Genomic DNA, 22,986 nt, shown 5'->3' on the forward strand with positions numbered 1-22,986 from the left:
TTGCTTCTTGGGGCTGACTGCCTGCTGCTTGCTCGCTGCCTTGCTGGCTCCTTTGACTTGCCCAAGCCTAGTCTTTGTCCCTTTTGCCCTGGCCACAGCCTGTCTTTTGGCTCTCCAGCCCTTGCTAGCTCCTCCTTGCTTGTCCTGTCCTGCCTCCCTGTGTCCCCGCGTCCAAACCTGCCTGCTTCTGAGCCAGCCCACCAGCGCCATCCTCACCAGGACCCTTGCCAGGGCAGGGCACCTCCTGGGGAGGGAGCGCCCCCTCCCCACACCTGCCTTGGCCCCTCTCCACGGGAGCCCTGCCTGGGAAGCCGCGCCTCTCCCAGAGCTGTGCGGGCTCCTCAGCAGGCAGCTGACACACGCGGGCGCCTGGATGTCACACCGACGTCGACGGCCCTCCCTGATCCGCTGCTGCTAACGTCGGCTTTTCCCCTCTGTCTCCCCTTTCTCTCTCTCCTTCTCCTCCCTGCCCTCTTGCCACCCTTCCCCCACCCCTCCCCTCATTCCTTTTCCATTTTCCTTCCTTCTTTTCTGTCTTTCCTGGACCTCTTTCATTTGCCTAACTCCTCTCTCTTTTGGCTTTTCCTTACCCATAAACGCTTCTCAGACACCAAGTTTGTCTCCTTGGGCTTCATTTAGATCCTGACCCTTGAATTCTGAAAGAAATCCTCGCACATTCACACAGCGGAATGCCACCGGCTGGCTCTGCTGTGGACACGCTAAGAAGAGTTCAACCTCCAGAAGTTTTCGTCCCGGCATAATTTGCCAATCACCTGCATTGGTTTGTACCAGCTCTGTGGTCTTCCCAGGTAACATCCAGCAAGTGGAATTCCCCGCTGAGGACAAGGGCACTTTAGTTGGACGTGTCCCTTGCTCCCTTACACAATCACTGGTTGGGGTGGATGGCCTACGGTAGAGCCCCAGCACAGCTCCAGAGCACACAGTGGGTTTTTCCCATCGTTTGTGAATCTCCCCTGCCGTGATCCCTTCATGTCTGCTTTGCCTTCTTCCTCGGTTGTCTCTAAGGGAGGTTGCCTCTTGAAGTGGAGGCTCCGCCAAGTACAGGCATATTCAGGGTGTGCTCTTCAATTTAACTTCCTTTATTTCTCATCTGAAAGCAGAACTTCCCATCAAGCACTACCTTCATGGCCCTCCTGCGATGTCAGACATCTTTTGAACATGCTGACCTTGGTGGTGGTCTGGGCTCTCCTCCCTCAGCCAGCACATACAAGGCTCTCTTGTATCTCTGCAGGGATCCTCTTTAGCAGGACTGCTAAGAAGATCAGGCAATGGCAGATGTTTTCTCTCCTTGCCACTGCAACTGGACGCTCATGTGGGTCCCTCCGGTTATGTTCAAGGCAACAGTGCAAACAGGCTGATTCTCAAAGCAAGGTCAAGACGGGTTTGTTTCCAATGTACACCTTCTTCAGGGACACTGGGAGAAAAGGGAACTGAGGGAAAGGAACTGGAGAGCCTTTCTGTCTGCTGTAACTCCCTCCAAATGCACCTATTTATCTATCTCAAGGCACAGTGGTTTGATGGGAATTCTTGTCTTTCCCCTAGACTAGAATGACATGCCATGCTCATGGAGGCCACTGCTTTAAAGAGGCAATGCTGTCTACGCAAGATTGCTAGACTGTGTCCATTCCTGCAGAGCAGAGAAAGTGACACAGGGTGTGTGAAGCCCTTTGCCTGCCTTTGACAGAGGTAGTGCCTCTTCCTTGCTTCCCCTGTAGGGAAGCAGGAACAGGAACGCTGCGGTTCAGCCCTTGGTAGCTGTCAGATTTCCCGGGGAAAACCAGTGTAGACAACAAACGAAGGAGCAGAGACGAAAAAGTGGGAAGTACAAGAGGAAAAAACCATTGGAAAAGAATAGGAATTGCAGATCTTCCAGTTAGCTGTAGTCCTACACTAGAAGGGCTCGATAATATCTGGAAGGTCTATCCTAGCACAAGATAGGACACTGTGCTTAACCTGATTTCCTAGCTTTACAACACGTACCCCCAAGCCAAGAAGGAAGCCAAAGCTTCGTCTCTGTGTTCAGTCTTCCTTCCTTTCTAGGTCACCTTCAAGGGAGCTACAAGGATCTCCTCCACATACCCAGTGGACTTCGTTGTCCAAAATTCCGTAGCAGCTGTAAATGGCTACTATGAAACTCATTCAACACCCGTGTGGTTAGGTTGCCTCTTTTCTTGAATTTGGCTTTTTGGCCAGTGTGTTTAATGGAAGTTGATTTCTAACAGAAGCCTCCTTCCACTAGCAAACCATTCCATCTCTAGAGGTCTTCAAGAGAACTCTGGATGTGGCAGGTCTGGAGATGCTTTAGGAGTGCTTGGGGTGGTGCTGCGTTGACAGCTGGACTGGGAGATCTGGAGAGTCTCCTCCAAGCCTGATGAGCCTTGAATTGCCCTGTGCCAGGTGCAAGACCTTGAACTTGCTAAATTCCACTGGCTTCTTGCAGTCCCGCTTGTCAAGCTCGTCCGGCTGCCTCTGTAGGATAGCCATCTTGAGCTGTGTCACCTGCCCAGCTGTAATTGTTTCACGTTCACGGAGTTCATGTTTTGCTAAATTCAGTGTAGTGGTTTGAATGTTTGCGCTTTTTTTACTTCCGGGAGGTAGGATTTTGGGAGAAAAGGCAAAACAGGCTCAACTTAAAGGTAAAGAGATAGTTTATTAACACACACGAAGAAATAAGAAAAGAAAAAAAATGAAACTTTCAAACAGTTTTCTCCTTACTAAAAACTGTTCACTTTCCCACACAACATATGATCTTCAGTCAGTTGCAACTATCTAGACATAATCTTGCATTACTTTGGGAGAGGAGTTTCTCTAGAATTTCACGGAGACATGCTACAAGAAAAGGTCCGGTGGCTTTAATGTCACAAATCTGCAACCGCTCAGACTTTTGCAGATCTGTGCAGTCCTACTCATTTAACAGCTTTCCAAGCTGTTTATGGGCCCCAGCATATTCTGGGGTACCGTTTCAAGAATGCTTTTTCTCGTAGAAAACAAAGATTCTCTTCTTCTATTTTTAAAATTGTCTCTGTCTCAAAAGAAATAGACACCTCTTTTTAGCCCAGGAGCTGGGGCGTTAAAATCACTTGCTCTCTAGAATCATCTTGGTCTCAAAAGCTGAGACTTCCTTCTTTTACCCCAGGAGCCAGGGGGCTTAGTCTATTCAAAATTCTCCATTAAATCTCAATTACATCAATACGCACAATTTTTGGCTGGAAACTTTATTCATTCAAACAGCATTATGATATTACAGATAAATAGTTCATTTCTCTATGGTTTACATTTAGAGACGTCAGACAGTCAAAAATGTCTCCACTTCCTCCCTCCTTTCTTCTAGTAGTCTTTATCAGGTTTTCTTGCTGACTTTATTTCATGCTGTTTCTCTACCTTTTAAATTACTCTGTCTTCCATGGAGGAGGGAAAGGGTTTTTGTGTCTTGGCCCAGAATCTTTCTTTTTTCTCTAGCTGACCCCTGGTGTGGAACTTCAAAGCCGAGCAGGTGATGGAGGTCGGGGGGCAGGGGCGGGGGGAGGAAGCACGCTCGGGGCTCGGGAACGCCGATGAGATGAGCCTCCTCCACTCCATGTCAGATACAAAGTAGACTCAGACTTGGATTGGCTCCCTGAGGCTCTGGAGAAAGAGTCTTCCTTCCCTCGGGCCAGCGGCGCCGGCGGCCAAGCCAAGGGCAAGGCCGCCATGGCCCCCGGCACAGGGCTGGCCCCACTGAGCTGCCATCTCTCCCTCCCCGTGCCGAGAGGCAGCCGAGGGGGAAGAGGGGACGCGGCCGGCCCGGGCCTCTCTCCCGTGGGGCAGCAGCTCCCGGAGGCCTGGCCGGGCCCCGCCCCGACCGCCTGAGGCCTCTCACTTGGCAAGTGATGTGAACTTCTGCCAGCCGGCAGGGGAAAAAGGGGCAAGTCATTTAAGACTGGCTCCTCCAGAGGTGACAACAACTCTTCTTTTGGCCACCCAAGCTGCCAACGTACGCTGCGCCTTCCTTAGAAAAAGAAACTTTGCATTCGTGCTGAACTCCCACAACAGCTCAGCTTCCTCTCTGCTGGAAAGGTGCTGAGGGTACACTCGAGGCCACTCTCAGCATCATCGACATCAAAGGGCCCCAGCGCCATGGCACAAGGCTGACCGACACCCTGATCTCCACCAGCACAATAGAGCCACTGACCACAGCCCTCTCTCTGGCTGCATCCATCCACACACTGCCTCATGCCCCAAATCTATTGCACGGCCTTCAAAGCCAGGGCTTCCTTGCCTGCAGATCTGGATGCTGCGTCCAAGCGTGTGAAGAGCCTTGCAGGCCCCTGGGCACAGCAGGGCCCACAAGTCTACAAGTGCAAGGGCCCGTCCCCTGCAGGCACAGCCAAGTCCTGCTGGCTCCACTGTTCCAGGAGGGCCGGCCGGGTGTGGCCCTTTGTGATGACAGAGGCACCTTCCAAGCAAGGGCCCCTTGTCTGTGGGGCCGCATCAGCACCAAGGCCATTGTGATGCCACACACCCCTGCCCTGACACGCACAGAATCTCCTGCCAGCACAGCTACTCGGCTCTCTTGGGAGGAAGCCGCTCCCTGCAGAGCTCTGCAGCTGAGGAATACGGAGATGCAGATGGAGGAGAAGGCAATCCCCAAGCGTTGGGGCAACCGTGGTGAGCGGGGCACAGCCACAAGCTCTCAGAGCTTGGCGGCTGCTCTGCGCCCCACCACATGCCACGACACAAGGACAGTGCACAGGAGCCGTATTCCTGTGCCAGTCTCCCGTGTGGTCTCCGCTGGGATCCACAGCCAGCAGTCAGCAGCCGCACAGGACCAGGCCCGCAGCCGGCCTGTTGCGGCTCCCTTGGCCCAGTGGGACCCAGAAGGGCCACTGCTCCTCGTGGAGGAGAGCATCAGCAGCAGGCCTGTGCCGGGCCCTGAGAAGAGTGAGAAGGATGCGAGTGTCATCTCCCAGGCGGAGCCTTCTCACGTGCCAGAGAGCAGCACGCAGGTCAGCTGCCGTGCACCCCAGGAGACCTGCGTGAAGTCCGGGAGCCGTATTCCTGTACGAGTCTCCCGTGTGCTCTCTGCTGGCATCCAGAGGCCCAGGCAGCAGCCAAGAGCCCGGCAGGAGCAGGCACACAGCATGCCTGGGTCAGCTTCCCCAGGCAACGGGGATCAAGCAGTGTCGTTGCTCGGCGAATCAGAGCCTCCTCGCGTGCTGAAGACCAGCACACGGGCAGGCCGCCGTGCACCCCGGGAGACCCACGTGGAGTCCAGGAGCCGTATCCCTGTGCCAGTCTCCTGTGTGGTCTCCGCTGGGATCCAGAGGCCCAGGCAGCAGCCAAGAGCCCAGCCGGACCAGGCACACAGCATGCCTGGGTCAGCTCCCTTAGGAGGGCTTCCAGCCACCTGGGGCCAGAGGCAAGAGTCAGAGCAGGACACACAAGTGTCCTGTGTCCAAATGAGTCCAAACCTCAGTGGCACAACTCTGCCAGTGCCTGGAAAGTCAGGCGACTATCTGAGCACCATGTCCCAGAAGCAGCCTGTGCAGGAGCTTAACACGAAGCATGCAGCCAGTGCAGAGCACAGGCTGCCCCTGCTCAGGGAAGCCAGTCATCAGAGCGTGCCTGACTGTGTGGAAGCAAATTTCCTGAGCCAGTGCGGGGCCACAGGGAAGGAGGAGAAACAGGCAGAAGAAAACAGACCCCGGGAGCCATTCCAAGGGAAGGAAACCAGTGACAAGGAGATGTCCCAAGCAGAAGGCTTGGAGAGGCCCCAAGAGCTGTCCCAAAAGGAATACTGCCCGGATGAAGAGCTTCCCCAAGCAGCAAAGGATAACGAGCAAAAGCTTTTGCAAGGGGAAGGCAGCAAAGCCAAAGGGCGGTTCCAAGTGGAAAATGATGCCATCTGGGACATCTACGACCTCTGGGACTACTTCTTGGGCCCATGCAATGAGTACGATCCTCACGCTGAGCCCCACCAGCTGCCCAGCTCTCTCAGCAGTTTGGACTCAGCAGAGGCAGCAGCAGAGGCAGTGCCTGACCTGCAGAGCACGTCCCCTGCCACAGCCGGTGCCACGGGCGCCGAGGCAGCAGGTGCTGCTCTGGCCAGAGCTCCTGAGGAAGAGGGGCCCTGTGCACCAGTCACCCCCAAGGCACAAGAGGATGCAAGAGAAGCTTCTCCCGCCTTTGGTGAACCGGTGACAGTCACAGGGCCACAGAGGCAGGCAGCAAAGGATAACGAGCAAAAGCTTTTGCAAGGGGAACACAGCAAAGCCAAAGAGCAGTTCCAAGTGGAAAATGATGCCATCTGGGACATCTACGACCTCTGGGACTACTTCTTGGGCCCATGCAATGAGTACGATCCTCACGCTGAGCCCCACCAGCTGCCCAGCTCTCTCAGCAGTTTGGACTCAGCAGAGGCAGCAGCAGAGGCAGTGCCTGACCTGCAGAGCACGTCCCCTGCCACAGCCGGTGCCACGGGCGCCGAGGCAGCAGGTGCTGCTCTGGCCAGAGCTCCTGAGGAAGAGGAGCCCTGTGCACCAGTCACCCCCAAGGCACAAGAGGACGCAAGAGAAGCTTCTCCTGCCTTTGGTGAACCGGTGACAGTCACAGGGCCGCAGAGGCAGGCAGCTGCCCTGCACAGCCCCTGCCACCCACTCAGTCCTTTGCCCAGATGGCCAGAAAGCCGTGGCCTCGGCAGGGCTCAGGCTGTGGGCAGCCAACGTCCCTCCCGCTTCAGGCGGGTGCTGCGGGCTCTGAGCAGGCTGTGCCGCTGTGCCTGCATGGGGGCACGGCCTGAGGATTAGTGCCCCACTGCCAGCGCCGGGCCGGGCCCCAGAGGTGCTGGCTGGCCCTGAGCCTGCTCAGCATCCCACGGGAGCAACGCCCATGGGCAATCCCAGAAGACAAGACCCCGGCGTATGTGTCTCAAACACCCATGGCCTCATGGCTGTGGAGTCAGACACGGGATCCGGGGAAAACCGTGCCAGAGCTGGTGGGAGAAAGCCAGCGCTGTTGGTAAGAAGCGGCCCTGGGAAAGAACAAGTTGTGACTGCAGAAGGGGCCATGCGCAGGCAGGACACCACTTCCCCGCAACAACCCTCCTTGTTCTAGTCCCTGGAGGTCGACACAACCCAGCACAGCAAGAGGGCAGCAATGAAGCCAGGACGTGAGCATGAACTAGAGGGCAGAGTCAAGAGCACGCAAGAGCCTCTGGCCCATTTCCCAACACGTCTGAAAGAACAGACCACGCCTGACAGCTAAGGGCATTGGAAGCGCAAAACCTTGTCTTTAGGGCAGGGAAAGCCATCCATAAAATGAACGGACCTCCCCGGAGCCCAGGCAGGGCTCCCCTGGACCACAGACATGCCATCGTTTGCATCAACGATGGAACCAGGACTGCCGGCCCATCACCGGATGAACACTGGAAGCAGGACTCACATGCCACCATCTGCATCCATGCTGGAACCAAGAAGGACATCCCATCAGCTGGATCAATGGTGGAAGCAGGAATGACATCCCAGCATCCAGATGGATGCTGGAACCAGGACTGCTGGTTTCCTTCTCCCTCTTTTTCTCCCTCCCTTTAATTCACCTCTTCTTTTTTCCCTTCTCTTCCACCGTACCCGTTTCTCCCAAACCCTCTGCCATGTGTAGATAGGGTAGGCTAGGTGTTAGAACACTGCATGCAGAAACTCTCAGGCTTTCTGTTTGGGCAGGTGGTGACTCTTAGAGGGGTACCGCCTTTGACTTGAGGCCGTGGAAACGGCTTCCAAAACTCAGTGATAGCACTGGGAGGATGTGTGTGCAGTTGTATAGAAGTGTGTGAGGTCACAGGGTGAAACAGTTAAGGTTGAGGGGCTTAGGCTATAGAGTAGGAATATATCTATCTATCTATATATATAGAGATATATCTGTGGTACAATATGGAGGGGATTTGGGCATTGGACTAACGCAGCAATTTCTATGCCAAGTGTGTAGTTTAGAAGCAGGAGTAGTAGTCTCTCCTTCTCTTTTTTCCCATTCTTTTTCCCACTCCCTCTTGAAATCATCTCTTCTCCTTTCCCTTTTACCCCACCCCTTTCTCCCCAGCTCTCTGCCCTATGGATTTAGGCTAGGCTAGGTCCTAACAGAGCAATTTCCATGCCGAGTGTGTAAGTTATTAATAAACCTTGGTGAGGTTTTGCACACCCTGTGCCTTCGCTTGTTCCTTTTGATCATGAGCATTTTTGAGGCTTGGATACTTCCTTCTCCTTATGGAGGAATTCACAAGGTTTTGGTTGCACCATGGACACACCAACACAAGTTCTGTCTCAATAAGTGTTCCTTCTCTCATTTTTGGCAATCTCCTGAACCAGTCCTGCAGGAGAGGACCACAGAGATGCCGATGGAGGAGAAGGCAATCCCCAAGCGTTGGGGCAACCGTGGTGAGCGGGGCACAGCCACAAGCTCTCAGAGCTTGGCGGCTGCTCTGCGCCGCACCACATGCCACGACACAAGGACAGTGCACAGGAGCCGTATTCCTGTGCCAGTCTCCCGTGTGGTCTCCGCTGGGATCCACAGCCAGCAGTCAGCAGCCGCACAGGACCAGGCCCGCAGCCGGCCTGTTGCGGCTCCCTTGGCCCAGCGGGACCCAGAAGTGCCATTTCCCCACACTGAGGATAACTTCTGCAGCACACATCTGTCGGCACACATCCTTGAGAAGAGTGAGAAGGATCTGAGTGTCATCTCCCAGACGGAGCCTTCTCATGTGCTGAACACCTGCAGGCTGGCAGGCTCCCCTGCATCCCAGGACACCTCTCTCAGGTATAGGAGCCATGTGACAGAAAATATTCCTCACAAGATGCTACCAGGATCTAATAGTTTGAACTAGCTCCAAGACATTACTCCCCACTTGGATCTGGCATCTGCACCCTTTTCTACACCTGATACAATCCCGAGGAACATTTAGCAGATATTCTCTAAGCTTTTGCCACACTTCTCTTGGTCTATTTGTTTTGCCTGCCACAATAGGCCACTTCTCACATTACATTTCATTTAGGCCTTGGATCACCACCAAAGGGTACACAGCTGATTTTGCCTCTAATTTAACATGTCCACAAGCAGTGCATCAGCCAGATTCACCCCCTCCATATTTGGTACTAATCACCTGCAATCCATCCAAACAGAGTATAAAATCCCAGCTGCAGCAGCAGGCAAAGACTACAGACTAAAGGAAAGACAGAGACATCTGTACTACTGAACACAAAAGTAGCAACTGTGAAACTCAGCATCTCTCCACCTTGAATCTGGGTCTTAGCTCCATGCTGTGCTTATCCTTACCTGAAATTAAAGTAAGGAGGTGGTTATGATCTTCCAGATTCAGAAATACTCTTTTGTTTTACCCCTCTTACTCCACCAGCGCCTTCTCTCCTCCAGTAGATGTGAACCAAACCCAAACTTTCATGGTTTCCTTAAACAGTCAATACGTATGTCCCAGTTGCCCCACAGGCCACTGAGAATGCTCCAGGAGACTGCAGAACAACTTCAGAGTCACTTCAGGCAAGATCAATACAAAAGCTTTTATCTATTGTTTCACTACACAATGCTGCTTCATACAGCTCATTTGACAGCATGTGCACAGTTTAAAAAAAAAAACAGAAAGCTGAAGGAGAGACAAAGGCACCAAGTCCACAAAATCCAGTTTATGCCAACTAAGAGTACCTTGTGCAGTGGGAACACTGAGAAGCTCAACAGTTTAGTACAGATTTTATTCTACCTTTCCATCAGTTTCAGATATAGGGAGAAAAAGACACATTCCAGCTTTTACTTTTACAAAAACAAAAAAAAAAGTTTACTTTTTAGGGTCCTTCTAAAATCAGGATTCCTCCAAATGCCATGGTAATGAACAGCAATGACCACTTTGATCATGTAGAGAGAAAGGACAGCAGTCAGAGGAGACATGACTAATACCTCAGTTTTTCACAACCAAACTACATTCAACTTATGCTCAGTATCCTGGTTGAAAATGTATCAAGCACATTTATAGGAAGTATACCAATTTCTTCCTCCAATTTCAGCAGTAGAGCTGATGGCAGTGAAATCATAGGGAAAAGAGTTACCACACTCGGTCACCACTTTAGCGGCAAGGAAGACCCTCTTCACCATACTCCTGCTGTCAGATCCAGATAAAAATCACAAGTTATCCAAGATAAACATGGAGACAAACCATAGTAACCTTCATACAACGACAGGAACAGCACAGGCACTTTCAAAATAAATGTCAAAAAACTTTCTCTATATAATAAGCTGCTGTTTTTTGCCCATCCCAATTCAGGGAATGAGAAGGCTTCTGACATGCTAGTCAGAAACAGCTCCCCTTTATCCCAATACCTAGCATGACTCTTCTTCATTACTGTTCGGCAGATGCCATTTGGTGGTTTTCCCTAATGACATGATAATTATTCAACTTCTCTTTTAAAAAAAAAAATCTTGGGACAGTCAAACTGCTTGTGCCCTCAGAGATGACAGGGTTGGTGTCATATTGAATACTCATCAAAGGCCCAAAGTGATTGTGTTTCCAGGCAAGTGGCCAAACGAGTGATGGAGGTCAAGGCTTTGGAGTCTTCAGAAGCAATGTGGTAAGAGGGCAAATCAAGTCTTCAAAGCAGATGTTCAGCTGTCAATTCCCTTCATAATGATATAGTAATTTCCTTCACCTGCGGAGCAAGGCTTGAATACTAGAAAGTGTCTACTTTGTGAACACATCCATGCCAAAAATCTAGCAAACAGAGAAAGGCCAAACTTTTCCGAGCTTTCAACATTGATGGGAACATTCTACACCTAAAAATCAATACTTCCAATAATTCCACAAAATGCACAACCATCAGGTGTCCTGGATGGCTCACATTAAATGTAGTTCAAGTGAGAAACAAAGTGATGAAAAAGTTACCAGTCCTGGCAAAACTGCAGCAGTAGAGAACCAATCTATCTTTATTTGTGCAGAAAGTTCAGAAGTATTTCTTATGGTAAGTATGAGAAAATGAGTGTGATTTCCTGATTATTTTTTTTCAAGAAATTAATCACAAATATCTTCCCCAAGCTTATTTATACTAAAAACTAATTAAAAAATTATATATTTAGTACTTACTGAAAATGTGAGAGCAGAATAGCAGGTCAGGTACCTAAATAGGCTAATTTTTTATTTTCCAACAGACACTTAGTACGCATCCAATAATTATCTTCTTGCTTTTCAGCCTGCCATGTTAGCATTTTCTACTAAGTAATTGCATCAATTTTATTTTCTTGATTTGGTGTCACTTTAGTTCATTTTTCGTTCTCATTAGACACTCCCCATTTTTCACTTCAAGCACCCTCAACAACTAACTCTCATTTAACGGTTAAGAGGAGAAAGTGGCTATTTTGTCACACTTGCCAGGCTAAGAGTTTGGCTCAATGAACTTAAAAAATCTTTTCCAACCGAAAAAACTCCATCCATGATTCTATAAAAAATTGACAAAACACATTCCCACTGAAAGAGCCAGTCTTCGTACAACTGGTGTTGAAAGAATGTTTGCAGTGCAGCTAAAACCTGACTTTTCATCTGTCTGCTGTGGCAGCCAGAACATGGATTTGAGCAGCACTTGTGTGCACGACTTTTCTTGGGGAGGCCTCTTTATGAAATGATTGCATCTTGATTAGCAGAGACAAGTAGCAACATGCTAAAAATCTGACGCTTGTCCAAATTCAGGGTTCTTGTACGTTATCTTGATTATTATTATTATATAAACTAAATAGAGGGTAAACTAGTAATAAATGTCTCCCAAGGGAAAAAAAATAAGAGAGAGATGAATTTTAAAGAACACTGCTTGGTGCAAATGAGTCTTCAGTTCTGGATTCAAGATGAGAACATAGATATATTTTTTTTTTTAATTTTGCTTGTTTGTTTTTTTAATGCCTAAACATTCTTTTTCTTTTAAATCTAAGGATATCTTTTTTGTCTCCTTCTCTTTCACAGTCCTTCATAGCCTTGGCAGCCTTTTTTTGATTGCACCAGGTCCTGCAGTAGTCGGTTTTGGGTCTAACTTAGGTTTCTAATGATGCTGTGCCAAAGTTAATGAATACATGGGACAGTCAGAACTATAAGAACATCCAAAGACAACATGAGAAACTAAGTAGAAGCTCAGAAGCAGAAAAAGCTCTCGGCTTAACCTAAGGATGAGCAACATTGCTGACAGACTGAATTTGTAACAGCCTTACTTTATTACAGTATGTTAAAGACTAAGGAAAAGCCCAATAAACCAAAACAACAGCAGTACAGAAGAAAGAAAAGAACTTGAAAGACAAAGTAGAGAAAGAAAAAAATTAAGATTATATTAGAAGATGAAGCAAGTTGTACTGGTAATTATTTTTTATTTTTTATAAAAGAAGTAGAAATCTTACAACAATACTCAAGTTAGTGAACTACTAGCATATCATTTGGCCACAGGCCTCTGTAAGACTCTCATCTTGTCAAAGCGTGCATATTTTTAAGGGAAAAAAAACCCTGGAAGTGGTAATACCGCTGGACCAATCCACACTCAGAAAAAGTCTCATGCTTCTTTCCTTTCTGTATTTAAACTAGAATTCAAAATCTAGCTTTCTCCAGCTGTCTAATTTGTTTGTATGAAGATATCCTTCGCTCTTGTACTATGCATACAGAAGTTCACCAAACAATTATGGAATCTCCCAACATATCTGGAGATGCCTATTCTCAATTTATTTATTTTACTCAAAACCTGCAAGAATGATTAATTAACATTAAACTTGTTTCTTTCATACATTTACTGGATTGAGAATGCTTTCAAGGTAAACTCTCTGCTGTGCTATTTTAAACCCACAAAAAACTTACACATGGTAGACTGCTTTAAACTTGGTTTTGGACTTAACCACGCTTTCAAATATCTGCACACTAATGTGGAAAAAATAATTCAGCCAAGAAAAGATTGGTGGATAACCTTATGGACATTTTTTACAACTGTTTTTACAATATTTTTATGAAACAAACATAAAAAATTCCCACTTTTTTTCCCACTGCTGGCTGCACATTATAACCAAGAGCCTCAGGAGTTAGTTTCCTTGTGCCACCTCTTCCTGATCTTGATATTGTAGACATGCTGCTACTGCTTGTCTTCTAGTGGTTCTAGTGGTTAGAGCTGATGTTTCAAAAATGTCAGCTAGAAAAAATCAAAAGGAAGAAAATATTTAGTCCTCTCTGTATCTGCTCTTCCACAAGCTACAACTGACAGTACTGCAACGATATACATGTATGTCCTGTATAGGTGACAGCTTTTCCTCTATCATAAAACCAGAATGCAATACATGAAATAATAATAACTACCTCTATCACATTATACTTATTCAGTTGGGTTTTTTCATTCCGAAGGAATATGGTCCCAAAGCTGCAGCAACTGCTCTCCAACTTGGGGTTCCAGCTCCTAGAAACCATCAGGAAATTAGAAAAGTTATTAGCACTCATGCCATTGTGCATATAAAAACTACTGATTACAAAATCCTTAGAAAAGGTTGCTGGTGGTCTTTCTGAAAGCATTGTTACTTTTGCTATTGTGAGATATATTACAACTATCTCTACAACAGGAGATTGTTGTAGGCCTCAACAGGAGATTAAAAACTTTCATAAACAATCCTGGCCTACAGCTTGTTGGGGGTTTTTTGTCACAGGCAAGATGTCAGTTCTGACAAAAGAATTCCCAATGAACATACCAGCACAAGAACAGATCCACTCTATAGTCTGTGCCTTCCACAGGTTGTTTCCTTATTAACTAAAGACCATTATTCTCCACATTTTTTAAGTTTAATTCCATGAAATGCGCTGGAGAATGTGGAAAGGCAGGTCACACACAGATAATGCAGTGCCTCTTGGTGGAATCACAGACATTAATATAAATCACTTATTTTTTACATTGTTGAGGATCTTTAGGTCTTAAGAGCCACTTAGAAGAGAAGCACTATCAGCTTCAACATGTGCTACATTCCTTTCCTTGTTACACTATACTCCTTTCCTTATTCTTACAACCGAAGAGGTTTTGGGGAAATAGCGAGAAGACAATACAAAAAGTTTAGCTCCAGAGTCTTGCGGCAAGGAGATGCTTTGGGGAGGAGACTGAGGAGAATGCAAAAACTGCCACAGAGAATTCTTGTGGAAATTCTTTTCTGGCTTTCTGTAGTTGCATTTAGCTTTAACAAACTGGAGAACAGTACTAAGCTTTATTCTACCTCAAATATCAAGATTCTCTTGAGGCTTTATGGAAAACACAAACCTCTAATTATGAACAGTTATTTGGGTATGACAGACTGTCTTGTCTTGGGGAACACATCTGAATCAAAAAGGAAACAAACCTCCAGAAATCTAAAAAAAAGCCACCAACAAAACCTCATTTATTCTGGAAAAATCAGCTGATTGGATTTTATTTTTTTTTTTAGAAGCAACATTAAGCAAGAAACTGCTGGTTTGATTATAACCAATCCACTACTTCAACAGTAATTCTGCAATAGCAGAAGGTACGGTGTGTGCACCAAGGAACTGTGATTCAGATCAGTGCATACGTAAGCACAGCTGAGTTCAAGGCTGAGCAACTTAATGAACAAAACACAGTTCTACCAAGTAAAGAAGACTTAAGAAGAGAATAACTACCTGGCCATCTCTGCTTATTTGTACTTTCTTATTGTCATTCCAAGGGTTGAGCAAATGATGTGCAAACTGAAAAGGAATGCTTTCTTTTCGGATCCACTCCACCTTAAATACACCTCCGAATCCAGCAGATCCCCAGTCCTGACTTTTCTCACACCCTATTGACGAACCCATTCTAGCAAAACCCTGAAAGTAAAATTTAAATACGAAACAACAGACAGAATGAGATCATATCTATTTATGCTGCAATTAAAGAAATGAGTGGACTTCATATGGAAATTTTAAACCATTTTCAGAGTGATTCAAACACTCGCCCACATGAAGCTGGATCATCCAAAATACTTACACCTAGAAAGTTACAAATATCATTTGTTTTTTTTACTTCAAATATACCTTTCTAGAATTTGACCACAAAGGATATCTTTCAATTCATCTCTCACAATTACCATTCAATGGGTTTTTTTAAGCTTTGCAACAGAGGTTGAAAATGTTGTAAAAACATTCAAAATGCAAGGTATCAAGATGAATGCTCTACGTCCGTTAGCTATTCCTCATTACTTGTACAAAATCCTTTCAAAAATCCATTCCTTCCTTCCTCCCTCCCTCCCCCGCCACCTCCCTTCCTTTTCTTTATTCCCTCTTTATTAACAAACTATCATACACAATTAAAAGTGGGGAGCTGTTCCCCAAAGAAATAAGTCAAGGCTGCTTGAAGTTCCATCTTTAATGAAGCTGAAAGAAATTCCAACAAGACAAGTATTCAGAAATTAAATGAAAGAAACCACAAATCTAAGACTGCATCTAACTTACTTAAGGACACCCTTTAAACACACAAACACACACACAAAACAAACCAAAAATAAACCCAGGCCTCACACAGTGTATCAACTGCTCATACAAATTTACTCCAGTTATGACTTAGGAGTCCAAGAGATGCAGTGCAATGCCTCAAATTACCAGCACACACTGCTGCTCTAAGTCATGCAGTCCTGGACAGTTCAAGTCTTGAATGAAAATCAATGAAAATTAGTAAAAGGAACAGAGGAAAAATACAGGTGGAAAGTACAGATACCTGAGGCAAGAGAATAGAACATGTTAATCTCATGTTCCCAGGAAGATCCAGTCCATTGTCAAAACTGGAAGGGCAGGGCAACATAAGCCACCTACATCCTGACTTCAGTGTGTCCTCCCCTCCCAGCTCTCTTGTCTAAGAGCACCAATACAACAGCCCATTTTCAGATTCAGCTGCCACGCTGAAAATTACTTTCCAATATGGCATTTGCATTTTCCCAATTACTGTACACATGTGTGCATTTCACTACAATCCTTCACTGCTATCACCAAGATCTCTATGTTTGGTCCAGTTCATTACATTTTAAGTTCAGCTGACTTCTATTAATAGCTTACAATTTATAAAGAGGTAAATAGAACTCTCTTTACTTGGAACAATGGGGTTTAGCAGGCTCTACAACACAGTTAACCTGCAACTTTACACTAGCAGGTCAAGTCTTTACCTTTAAACTGGTCACCAATTTTCAGCAAATTGTTGACAAATACCTCACCAAATGTGAACTCAAGTCAGTTCTGGAAGAAACATGGCCATTACTTTCCAGTTTACTAACTCTGAGAAACTATAGTTCTAGCAAAACAGTTTTTAATAAAATTTCTACGGAAGACATATGAGTTTCCTGGCTTTAGAAAGCTGTGACTCGATTCCATCTTCTTGTTCACTTACAACATTTATTTTGGCACGCAGAGAAAAACGCAGCAATCGCCCGCTTTGTATGGATTTATTTGTTCCAATGCTGCTGATTTCAAGCATTTATGTAGGGTAGAAACATTATTCTGACTCATTGTGTTTGGAGGCAATTTAGTTTGATCCTTTGAGGGAGAAACTGAGTTCACTAAAAGGGACTATTCTGGAGAAGGATGAAGTACTCTTCCTCAGCAACCAGAGACATTGGCACAATACTCTACTTATTACAAAGTCAGAAGTCACAAGCAAAGCCCTCCATACTAGACACAGCTATTTGCTGCACTCTCCTAAATCATCAACCATCACCACCAGCCCATATCAGCTAAGGACTCACCTGGAAGTGTCGAGACCCTTGAACAGAAAATATTAAGTAAACCGTGCTGCTTTCCCAAAAGGCTCCGTTCAGTTTTCGTTCATTACTTGGCGTAGTGGACCAAATACCCTTCTGCTGAGAAATCTCAATGTTCTGCAAGTTGCTGCTTTTCATTATAAAGTACCGAACTGGCACATTTTGTCTTGGTGAAGGCAAATTGGAAGCCTGAAAGAATTAAATCAAATTAAGAAATACAGTAAAATAAACTGGGCGTTAGTTCTAAAGTTTTACACATATGCAGGCAGACCCTTCACTGAGTTCTTCCTCTCCAATATTATACAAGAAACATACCATCTATCAGTTGTTCTTGTCAGAATTGACTTCAAAGTATATTTGCATCTATTTTACGTTTTTAAGCATTTTTTAAAATTATAATTCATTCATGAGGGGCAGCAAACAATTACAGCAGAACAGGCCTACAAAGTCTAGTGATTAATTACAATTCTTTCAAGCCTGAGACAACTTCAGACGACACAAAATTAAGCGTCCTACGCTGTAGCCTGTAGCACAATACTTGCATGTTTATTTTCAGGAAACAAATTTTATTCCTGTAACACTGCCTGAATTAAAAAAATACAGGGAGATTTATGAAAATAACCTCACTAAAAATGTATGCTTTCTTAAATAATCATCAAAAAAACTGCCAAGCAGTCATAATGAGGCAGATGACACAAAGCTTTAAGAGAATCAGTACCAATGTATAACAGAAACAGATGAAGACAGAATCCACAGAATTCAGAAATCCAGGTAGTGTATACACTATCGCTGCTTATTATACCAAGTTTCAAAAAAAACCCAAACAATAAACCCATCCCTTAACACTGGATTTTTTCTACTTTGAATAGCTTTGCTTCAGAAGTCTGGAAAGAGTAATATTTTTGCTCTATTAAACTAGTATAACAAGGATATTTATCCTTGATTTTCAATTCCAAAAGAAATATTATGTACTTGTTAACAGTGAAAATCTAAGTTAGGTTCTTAATTTACCAATACAATACCTGAGAGTTGCTGAGAGATATCAGCAGGAGATTCTATTAATTTTGAAGAGCAGGGTAATATGTTGATGAAAACTGTACCTTTCCAGATACTGGAGAAGATGGACTAGCACAGGGGCTGGGGAAGCTACTGCTGTCTGCAGACCTCACTGATGATCGATCTGACCTGTCATCTGAAGTTTGTTTGGAGTACAAAATACTTCTTCGTTTGTACTTCTTTGGCTGATGAACTACGGGACAAGTAGACCTCAATAGAACTCTGGAAAGTAAAGACAGATACATGACAGACGGTGAGTTTTGAAAGAGGTCACAGAACAATTTATATCTACGTATCAGCCTATTGGATGACCACATGTATGACAGCAATTCCAAAACATATTCAACACTAAATAAAAAAGCATGCATTCATTCTGAGTGTTATGGTTAAACCTCTTCTGCTACTTCCCAAGGAGCACAACTCATGGACATTATTTCTGACTGCTCTCCCAAATAGCCAGCATGTATATGAAACAGTTCTCAATGAAATCACAATTACAACACAGTGCAGGACAGCACCCAAGCTCTTAGCAGTATCCACATCTTTCTTTCTGCTTAAGACTAGCAGAAATTCAAAGGATGCTTTTACAGATAAATAAATCACAAGTTACAGTCTCTGGAAGATCTCAACATCTTACTTTTCAGCATTAGAGGAGTCAGAGAATTCAGTTGCTGCTGTACTTCTCCTGGTGTTAGTTGGCCTCCATGTAGACGCTAAAAGACGATCTTCAGAAGGCACAGGTCTTGGCCTCTGACCAATTCCTGAAGGCTGCTGCAAACCTGCAGACTGTTCTTCAGCAGTTAAAACAGCTACAACTGCTCTTACAGTTGCTTCATCAACTTGAGACCACGATTTGGAAGGAGCTCGCATACGACGCAGAAATAAGCTGTGCCACTTTTGTCTGAGTTGCAACAGCAAACCAGCAGCCTGCAATGAATTTCAGTGCAGTTAAAGACTAATAAAAACTACATCAGTTAGGCAAAGGCTACCCTACATCTTTCCTATCAGGCAACAGCTGGCATTCTGGCAAACTGAAAGGCAAGACTAAGGTCTCGAGGAGGGGAAGAAAATCTCACATTTAAATTAAGCTGTTACCTTTTATTTCCTCAGGTCCAAGATCATTTCTAAACCATGTCATGCTGCACCACACAAAACTTATGATTCTATTGGAAGCACACAGGATTTTTCATTTTTCATTCAAAAATTTATATTCTCTTTAAAAGCAGTCTTTTCATGTCTAATGCCCTTCCTGCCACTTTAGTTTGTATTTATGGGCTTTTTGGACATACTTGATGGAAAAGACCTCTGGTTACTCTACCTTCTAACACAATCAGAGCTTCCCAATAACCAGAACCCTTGTTATCTTCAAGGGCTGGGGCTTTTTTCTGCTTTTTATAAAACCTGACAGCAATTTGCCTTCAGCAGCTTCAGGTGTTCCATTTTAGTCAAGCAACTTTAGTCATCCTCTCAGAAAAAGAAATACACAACATGCCATGCGTACTGTCCTCTCAACTCCTGCTCAAATTTTGGCTAACCCAGCTCAAGCCAAGGTCTTGTGTGTTGGGAGCACCACACAGCCAATAAAGGGGACCACAAAGAGCAGAAGGGCCATTATGCAGCCACTACCACCTGCAGCTTGCTGTTCCCTGCAGCCATTTTCTTTTGTCCAGCAGTTTCTTTAGAATCTGATAACTTATGGAAATACATCAAACTTATAAAACCTCAGCTGACCCAAAGTGCCTCTGAAGCAGATCCAACAGCAGCTGACTGCTGAGGCTTTCTGGCTTCCCAGTGTGATAGGTGGGACAGCTGCATCGTGACAGGGGAAGAAGGATGAGCACTCTTGCAGTTTGCTAGGTAGCTAATTCTTTCTTCCTGTTTGCTCAAGGTGCAAGATTTAAGCGTTATGGGTTGTTACAACCCATAGGAAGCCCTTTAACTTGGATGTTGAATATGTGAATTCGCACAATGGACTAGCCTGGGCAAAAGGAGATTGAGTCCCTGTTTGTATGTTTTTAAAAGGTTAACTCATTCACTATGTTTTCCTGTAAATTTGAGAGACCTGAAGGGATCACAGCAGCCAATCTTACAGTACATTTTTGGTTATCCAACTGTTTTAGGAATCTTTTTAGGATGGTATGGCATAAATATTCTTCTACACAAAAGAAGCACGGAAGTGATAGATTACATACTTCAGAGTCCAATTTGAGGTGGAGCCATTCATCTAGCTTCAGTAGTGATACATTAGAAGTTGTTCTGTCCTCCACCTCACTGTCACTGCTGTCGCTGGAAACCCTGTCTCCTGAATTAAGTAGAAAAGATGCATTAACATTTCCACATTATTTACACTTGCATACAAAAACCTGAACATCACTGTATTACTAGCAATAAACTCATTTTCCTTTGAATTTTCACTTAAAATGTAAACATTTGTAAGCACGCTTTTTGATTTCTGCATCTACATCTCAGTGAAGGTCTTTGCTTCAGTTAGGAGAACAAGTTCCCAGATCTCTTAAGGGTCCTACCACATAAACACCCGCACTGATGTCATCTGACCCTTTCATGTACCTTCATCAATAACAAGCCATTGTCAAACTTTTGCCTGAAGTTGTGTGTAAAACCACACATTGCTCTGTGCTTTATATCTTAGTATATATATTTAAAGTCTCATAAAAAAAAAAAAAAAAAAAAAAAAAGCACATGTCTATTTATGGTTCCTTTTTCTTTTTCAAAGTACAACTCAATCAGCATTATTTTAAGGGTAACAGTTGTGGAGCAAGTCAGGAAAGTCAGCTTGGACTCTTACTTCAAACTAGTATTTCTACAGAACAGACAACAGATTATTTTTGCTTCTATTCTTACAGCACTCCATTTAAATATGAAACAAAAGGAAATTTTAATAAATCCTCTAATACTTCTAGCTAAGAACATGGTTAATTGACTTTAAAACTTATCAGTAGAAAATAGTCTTTAAAATGCATGTGTCAACTGGAAGCAATATGATTACCTGCCATGTTAACTCTAACTACATTATTCAGTTTAAATCATCTGCTTCAAAGCATCAGCTAAACTAGGCTGTAGAAAAAAAATCTGCCTACTACACTTCTCGGCATTAGTACTGTCTTCAAACATTTTCGTTGCATTTTTAATTTTTTTAAAAACTATACTGTTGTTTCTGAGACTCCAGAACCATAAACGTTATGAACTTACAAGGATTCACAAAACTTAAGACATTTGTTACACAGCCTGTAAATTATTCCTGAACAGCTACAGGAACTATATACAGCTCTGTTGTTTTAAGAATGAGTCGAAATATGTAGAAAATAGACCTGAAAAATAAGTTTTCCAAATCACATACTAGTAGAATACCAATGTCAACATTCCAAATCCAGACTGCAGTATACCTTGATAGGACGAAGATGACTGTAAAGCATTACTTGGTAACCTAGCTGGTCCACAGAAGAGAGCCACAGTGATGGGCGTCACAACAGAACAGCACCTGATGTTTGCTATCCTGTGAGCTCTTGTCATCTCGTCATATATCAGCCAGTCTGTAGGGAGTGCCTCAACAGCTGCAGCTTGGCCGTTCACTGGGGGAATCTGTGCAGGAGCAAATAAGACTACGCTATTTTATCATCTATGGGTAATTAAAATAATTTTTTATTTACTTCTTACTTTATGCCTGTAGAAAGAAATACAGAAATATTTACATACAGGAGAATAAAAAAAGCACAAGTCTATTCAACCAGACTTACAAGTTATCCTATTACTTTCAAACAAAATACTTTGCTTTAAAAGAAGATCTAAAGGAATACCAGTTTCAGAGCAGAACTTTTTCTTCATAACAACGAGCAGAAATTGTTACCTCTCCAAAATACTTTCAAAACTAGCTTTTTCTATTCATTACTTTGTCTTGTTCCACTTTCAGTTAGCAGGACTAACTGTAATACTGGAAAAAGAAATCAACTCCAAGTTTTAACTTTATCATCTGCCAGAAAAAATATTTTTTGAAAAGTTCCAAGTGGCTTTACCTTTTTATACTGCGGCTGACTAAGAACAGAGGTAGGATGAAATCGCACTTTCTTCTCCTTTGATGCAGTTACAACCAGGCTCTCTCTGTTTACATGCGCAAGATTGGGATACATCCCAGCCACCAAGGCAGCTTTAACTACAGCCCAGTTTTCAGAGTTAGCATTAACATCTCTGATATCAGCTCCTCCTCTGGCTCTAACAAAACCTGAAGAAAGAAAGAGGTCAAAACTGTCTTATATTTGCTTGTATTTAAGAGCTACTTTTTTGCTTCTCAAAAGGAATTTGAAAAACCAAAGTGAAATAAACTACAAATTGGTTGCATTTTTCACAACTGCCAACATTAACAGCACCAAGAAGAAATCCTTATTCTGAAATCCTTCCTGGTACAGGGTTTCATACTAATGTAGAATAGAATTACTTGTTACAATACTTCTTCACTTAACAGCATATTAGAAATTGTGTAGTTTAATTGCAACTTGCTTGCAACTTGGCATGAGTGGACCCTGCTCAAAACCTAGTGTAGGCGAACTTTAAATACAGTGTCAGTCAACTGCTTGTTAGCATGAACGGCTAAGCAAGGGAAGTAACAGATACCTTTGGACGAAGGATGAGACCTTGGAGGGCCCCAAGGCTGCCTCAAGCTAGAATATAGGGGCAGGTAATGAATGGGCTGCCCACACTGAAGCAGCAGAAGACCGCAGACCGTGAACTGCCTTTGGATCAAGAGGAGCATGCCAGCCACAAGCAGGGCACATGAAGATTGCACACACGCACGGACAGTAAAGGATAAAGGGATTTCTTTATTCAGGACATTCTCCAGGGACATCCAGCTTGAGCTGAAATTAACTGACTCTGCCTCAGAACCTAGGCTCTGAACTCATTTCACCAACTGCCTCAGGAAAAAATTTACTAGAACATAAAAACCCAAGGAAACATGTCTCACACTGCAAGACAGCAAGCAGGATGTTGAACAATCGGGGCTCTTTCAGTTATGTCAGCTGTTCCCGGGCCACATTTTCTCAGCCTAGCATCTCCTCCATGCTCAGCATGGAATATCTACCGGTCTTTTTCAACTTAAGGAAGGAAAAGGACAAGTGAACACTATTCTCCTTATAATTTATATCC

General features: G+C 44.5%; 1 protein-coding gene across 1 annotated transcript in view; it reads right to left on the reverse strand.

Moving 5' to 3' along the window:
- Positions 1-9,803: 9,803 nt before the first annotated feature.
- Positions 9,804-22,986, reverse strand: part of LOC310922451 (3'-5' RNA helicase YTHDC2-like) — a gene marked incomplete at its 5' end in the record, with an annotated part of 32,292 nt that continues 19,109 nt past the window's right edge. Inside the window, 9 exons of the mRNA XM_083883023.1 lie at positions 9,804-13,193; positions 13,358-13,454; positions 14,672-14,854; positions 16,759-16,962; positions 17,874-18,051; positions 18,467-18,756; positions 20,022-20,131; positions 21,234-21,429; positions 21,861-22,066. Coding sequence (XP_083739149.1) covers positions 13,392-13,454; positions 14,672-14,854; positions 16,759-16,962; positions 17,874-18,051; positions 18,467-18,756; positions 20,022-20,131; positions 21,234-21,429; positions 21,861-22,066 — 1,430 coding nt within the window. The 3' untranslated portion in view covers positions 9,804-13,193; positions 13,358-13,391. The remainder of the gene's footprint in view (positions 13,194-13,357; positions 13,455-14,671; positions 14,855-16,758; positions 16,963-17,873; positions 18,052-18,466; positions 18,757-20,021; positions 20,132-21,233; positions 21,430-21,860; positions 22,067-22,986) is intronic.

This window comes from Zosterops lateralis (genome assembly GCF_965231275.1).
Source record: "Zosterops lateralis genome assembly, chromosome: Z".
Taxonomy (NCBI): domain Eukaryota; kingdom Metazoa; phylum Chordata; class Aves; order Passeriformes; family Zosteropidae; genus Zosterops; species Zosterops lateralis.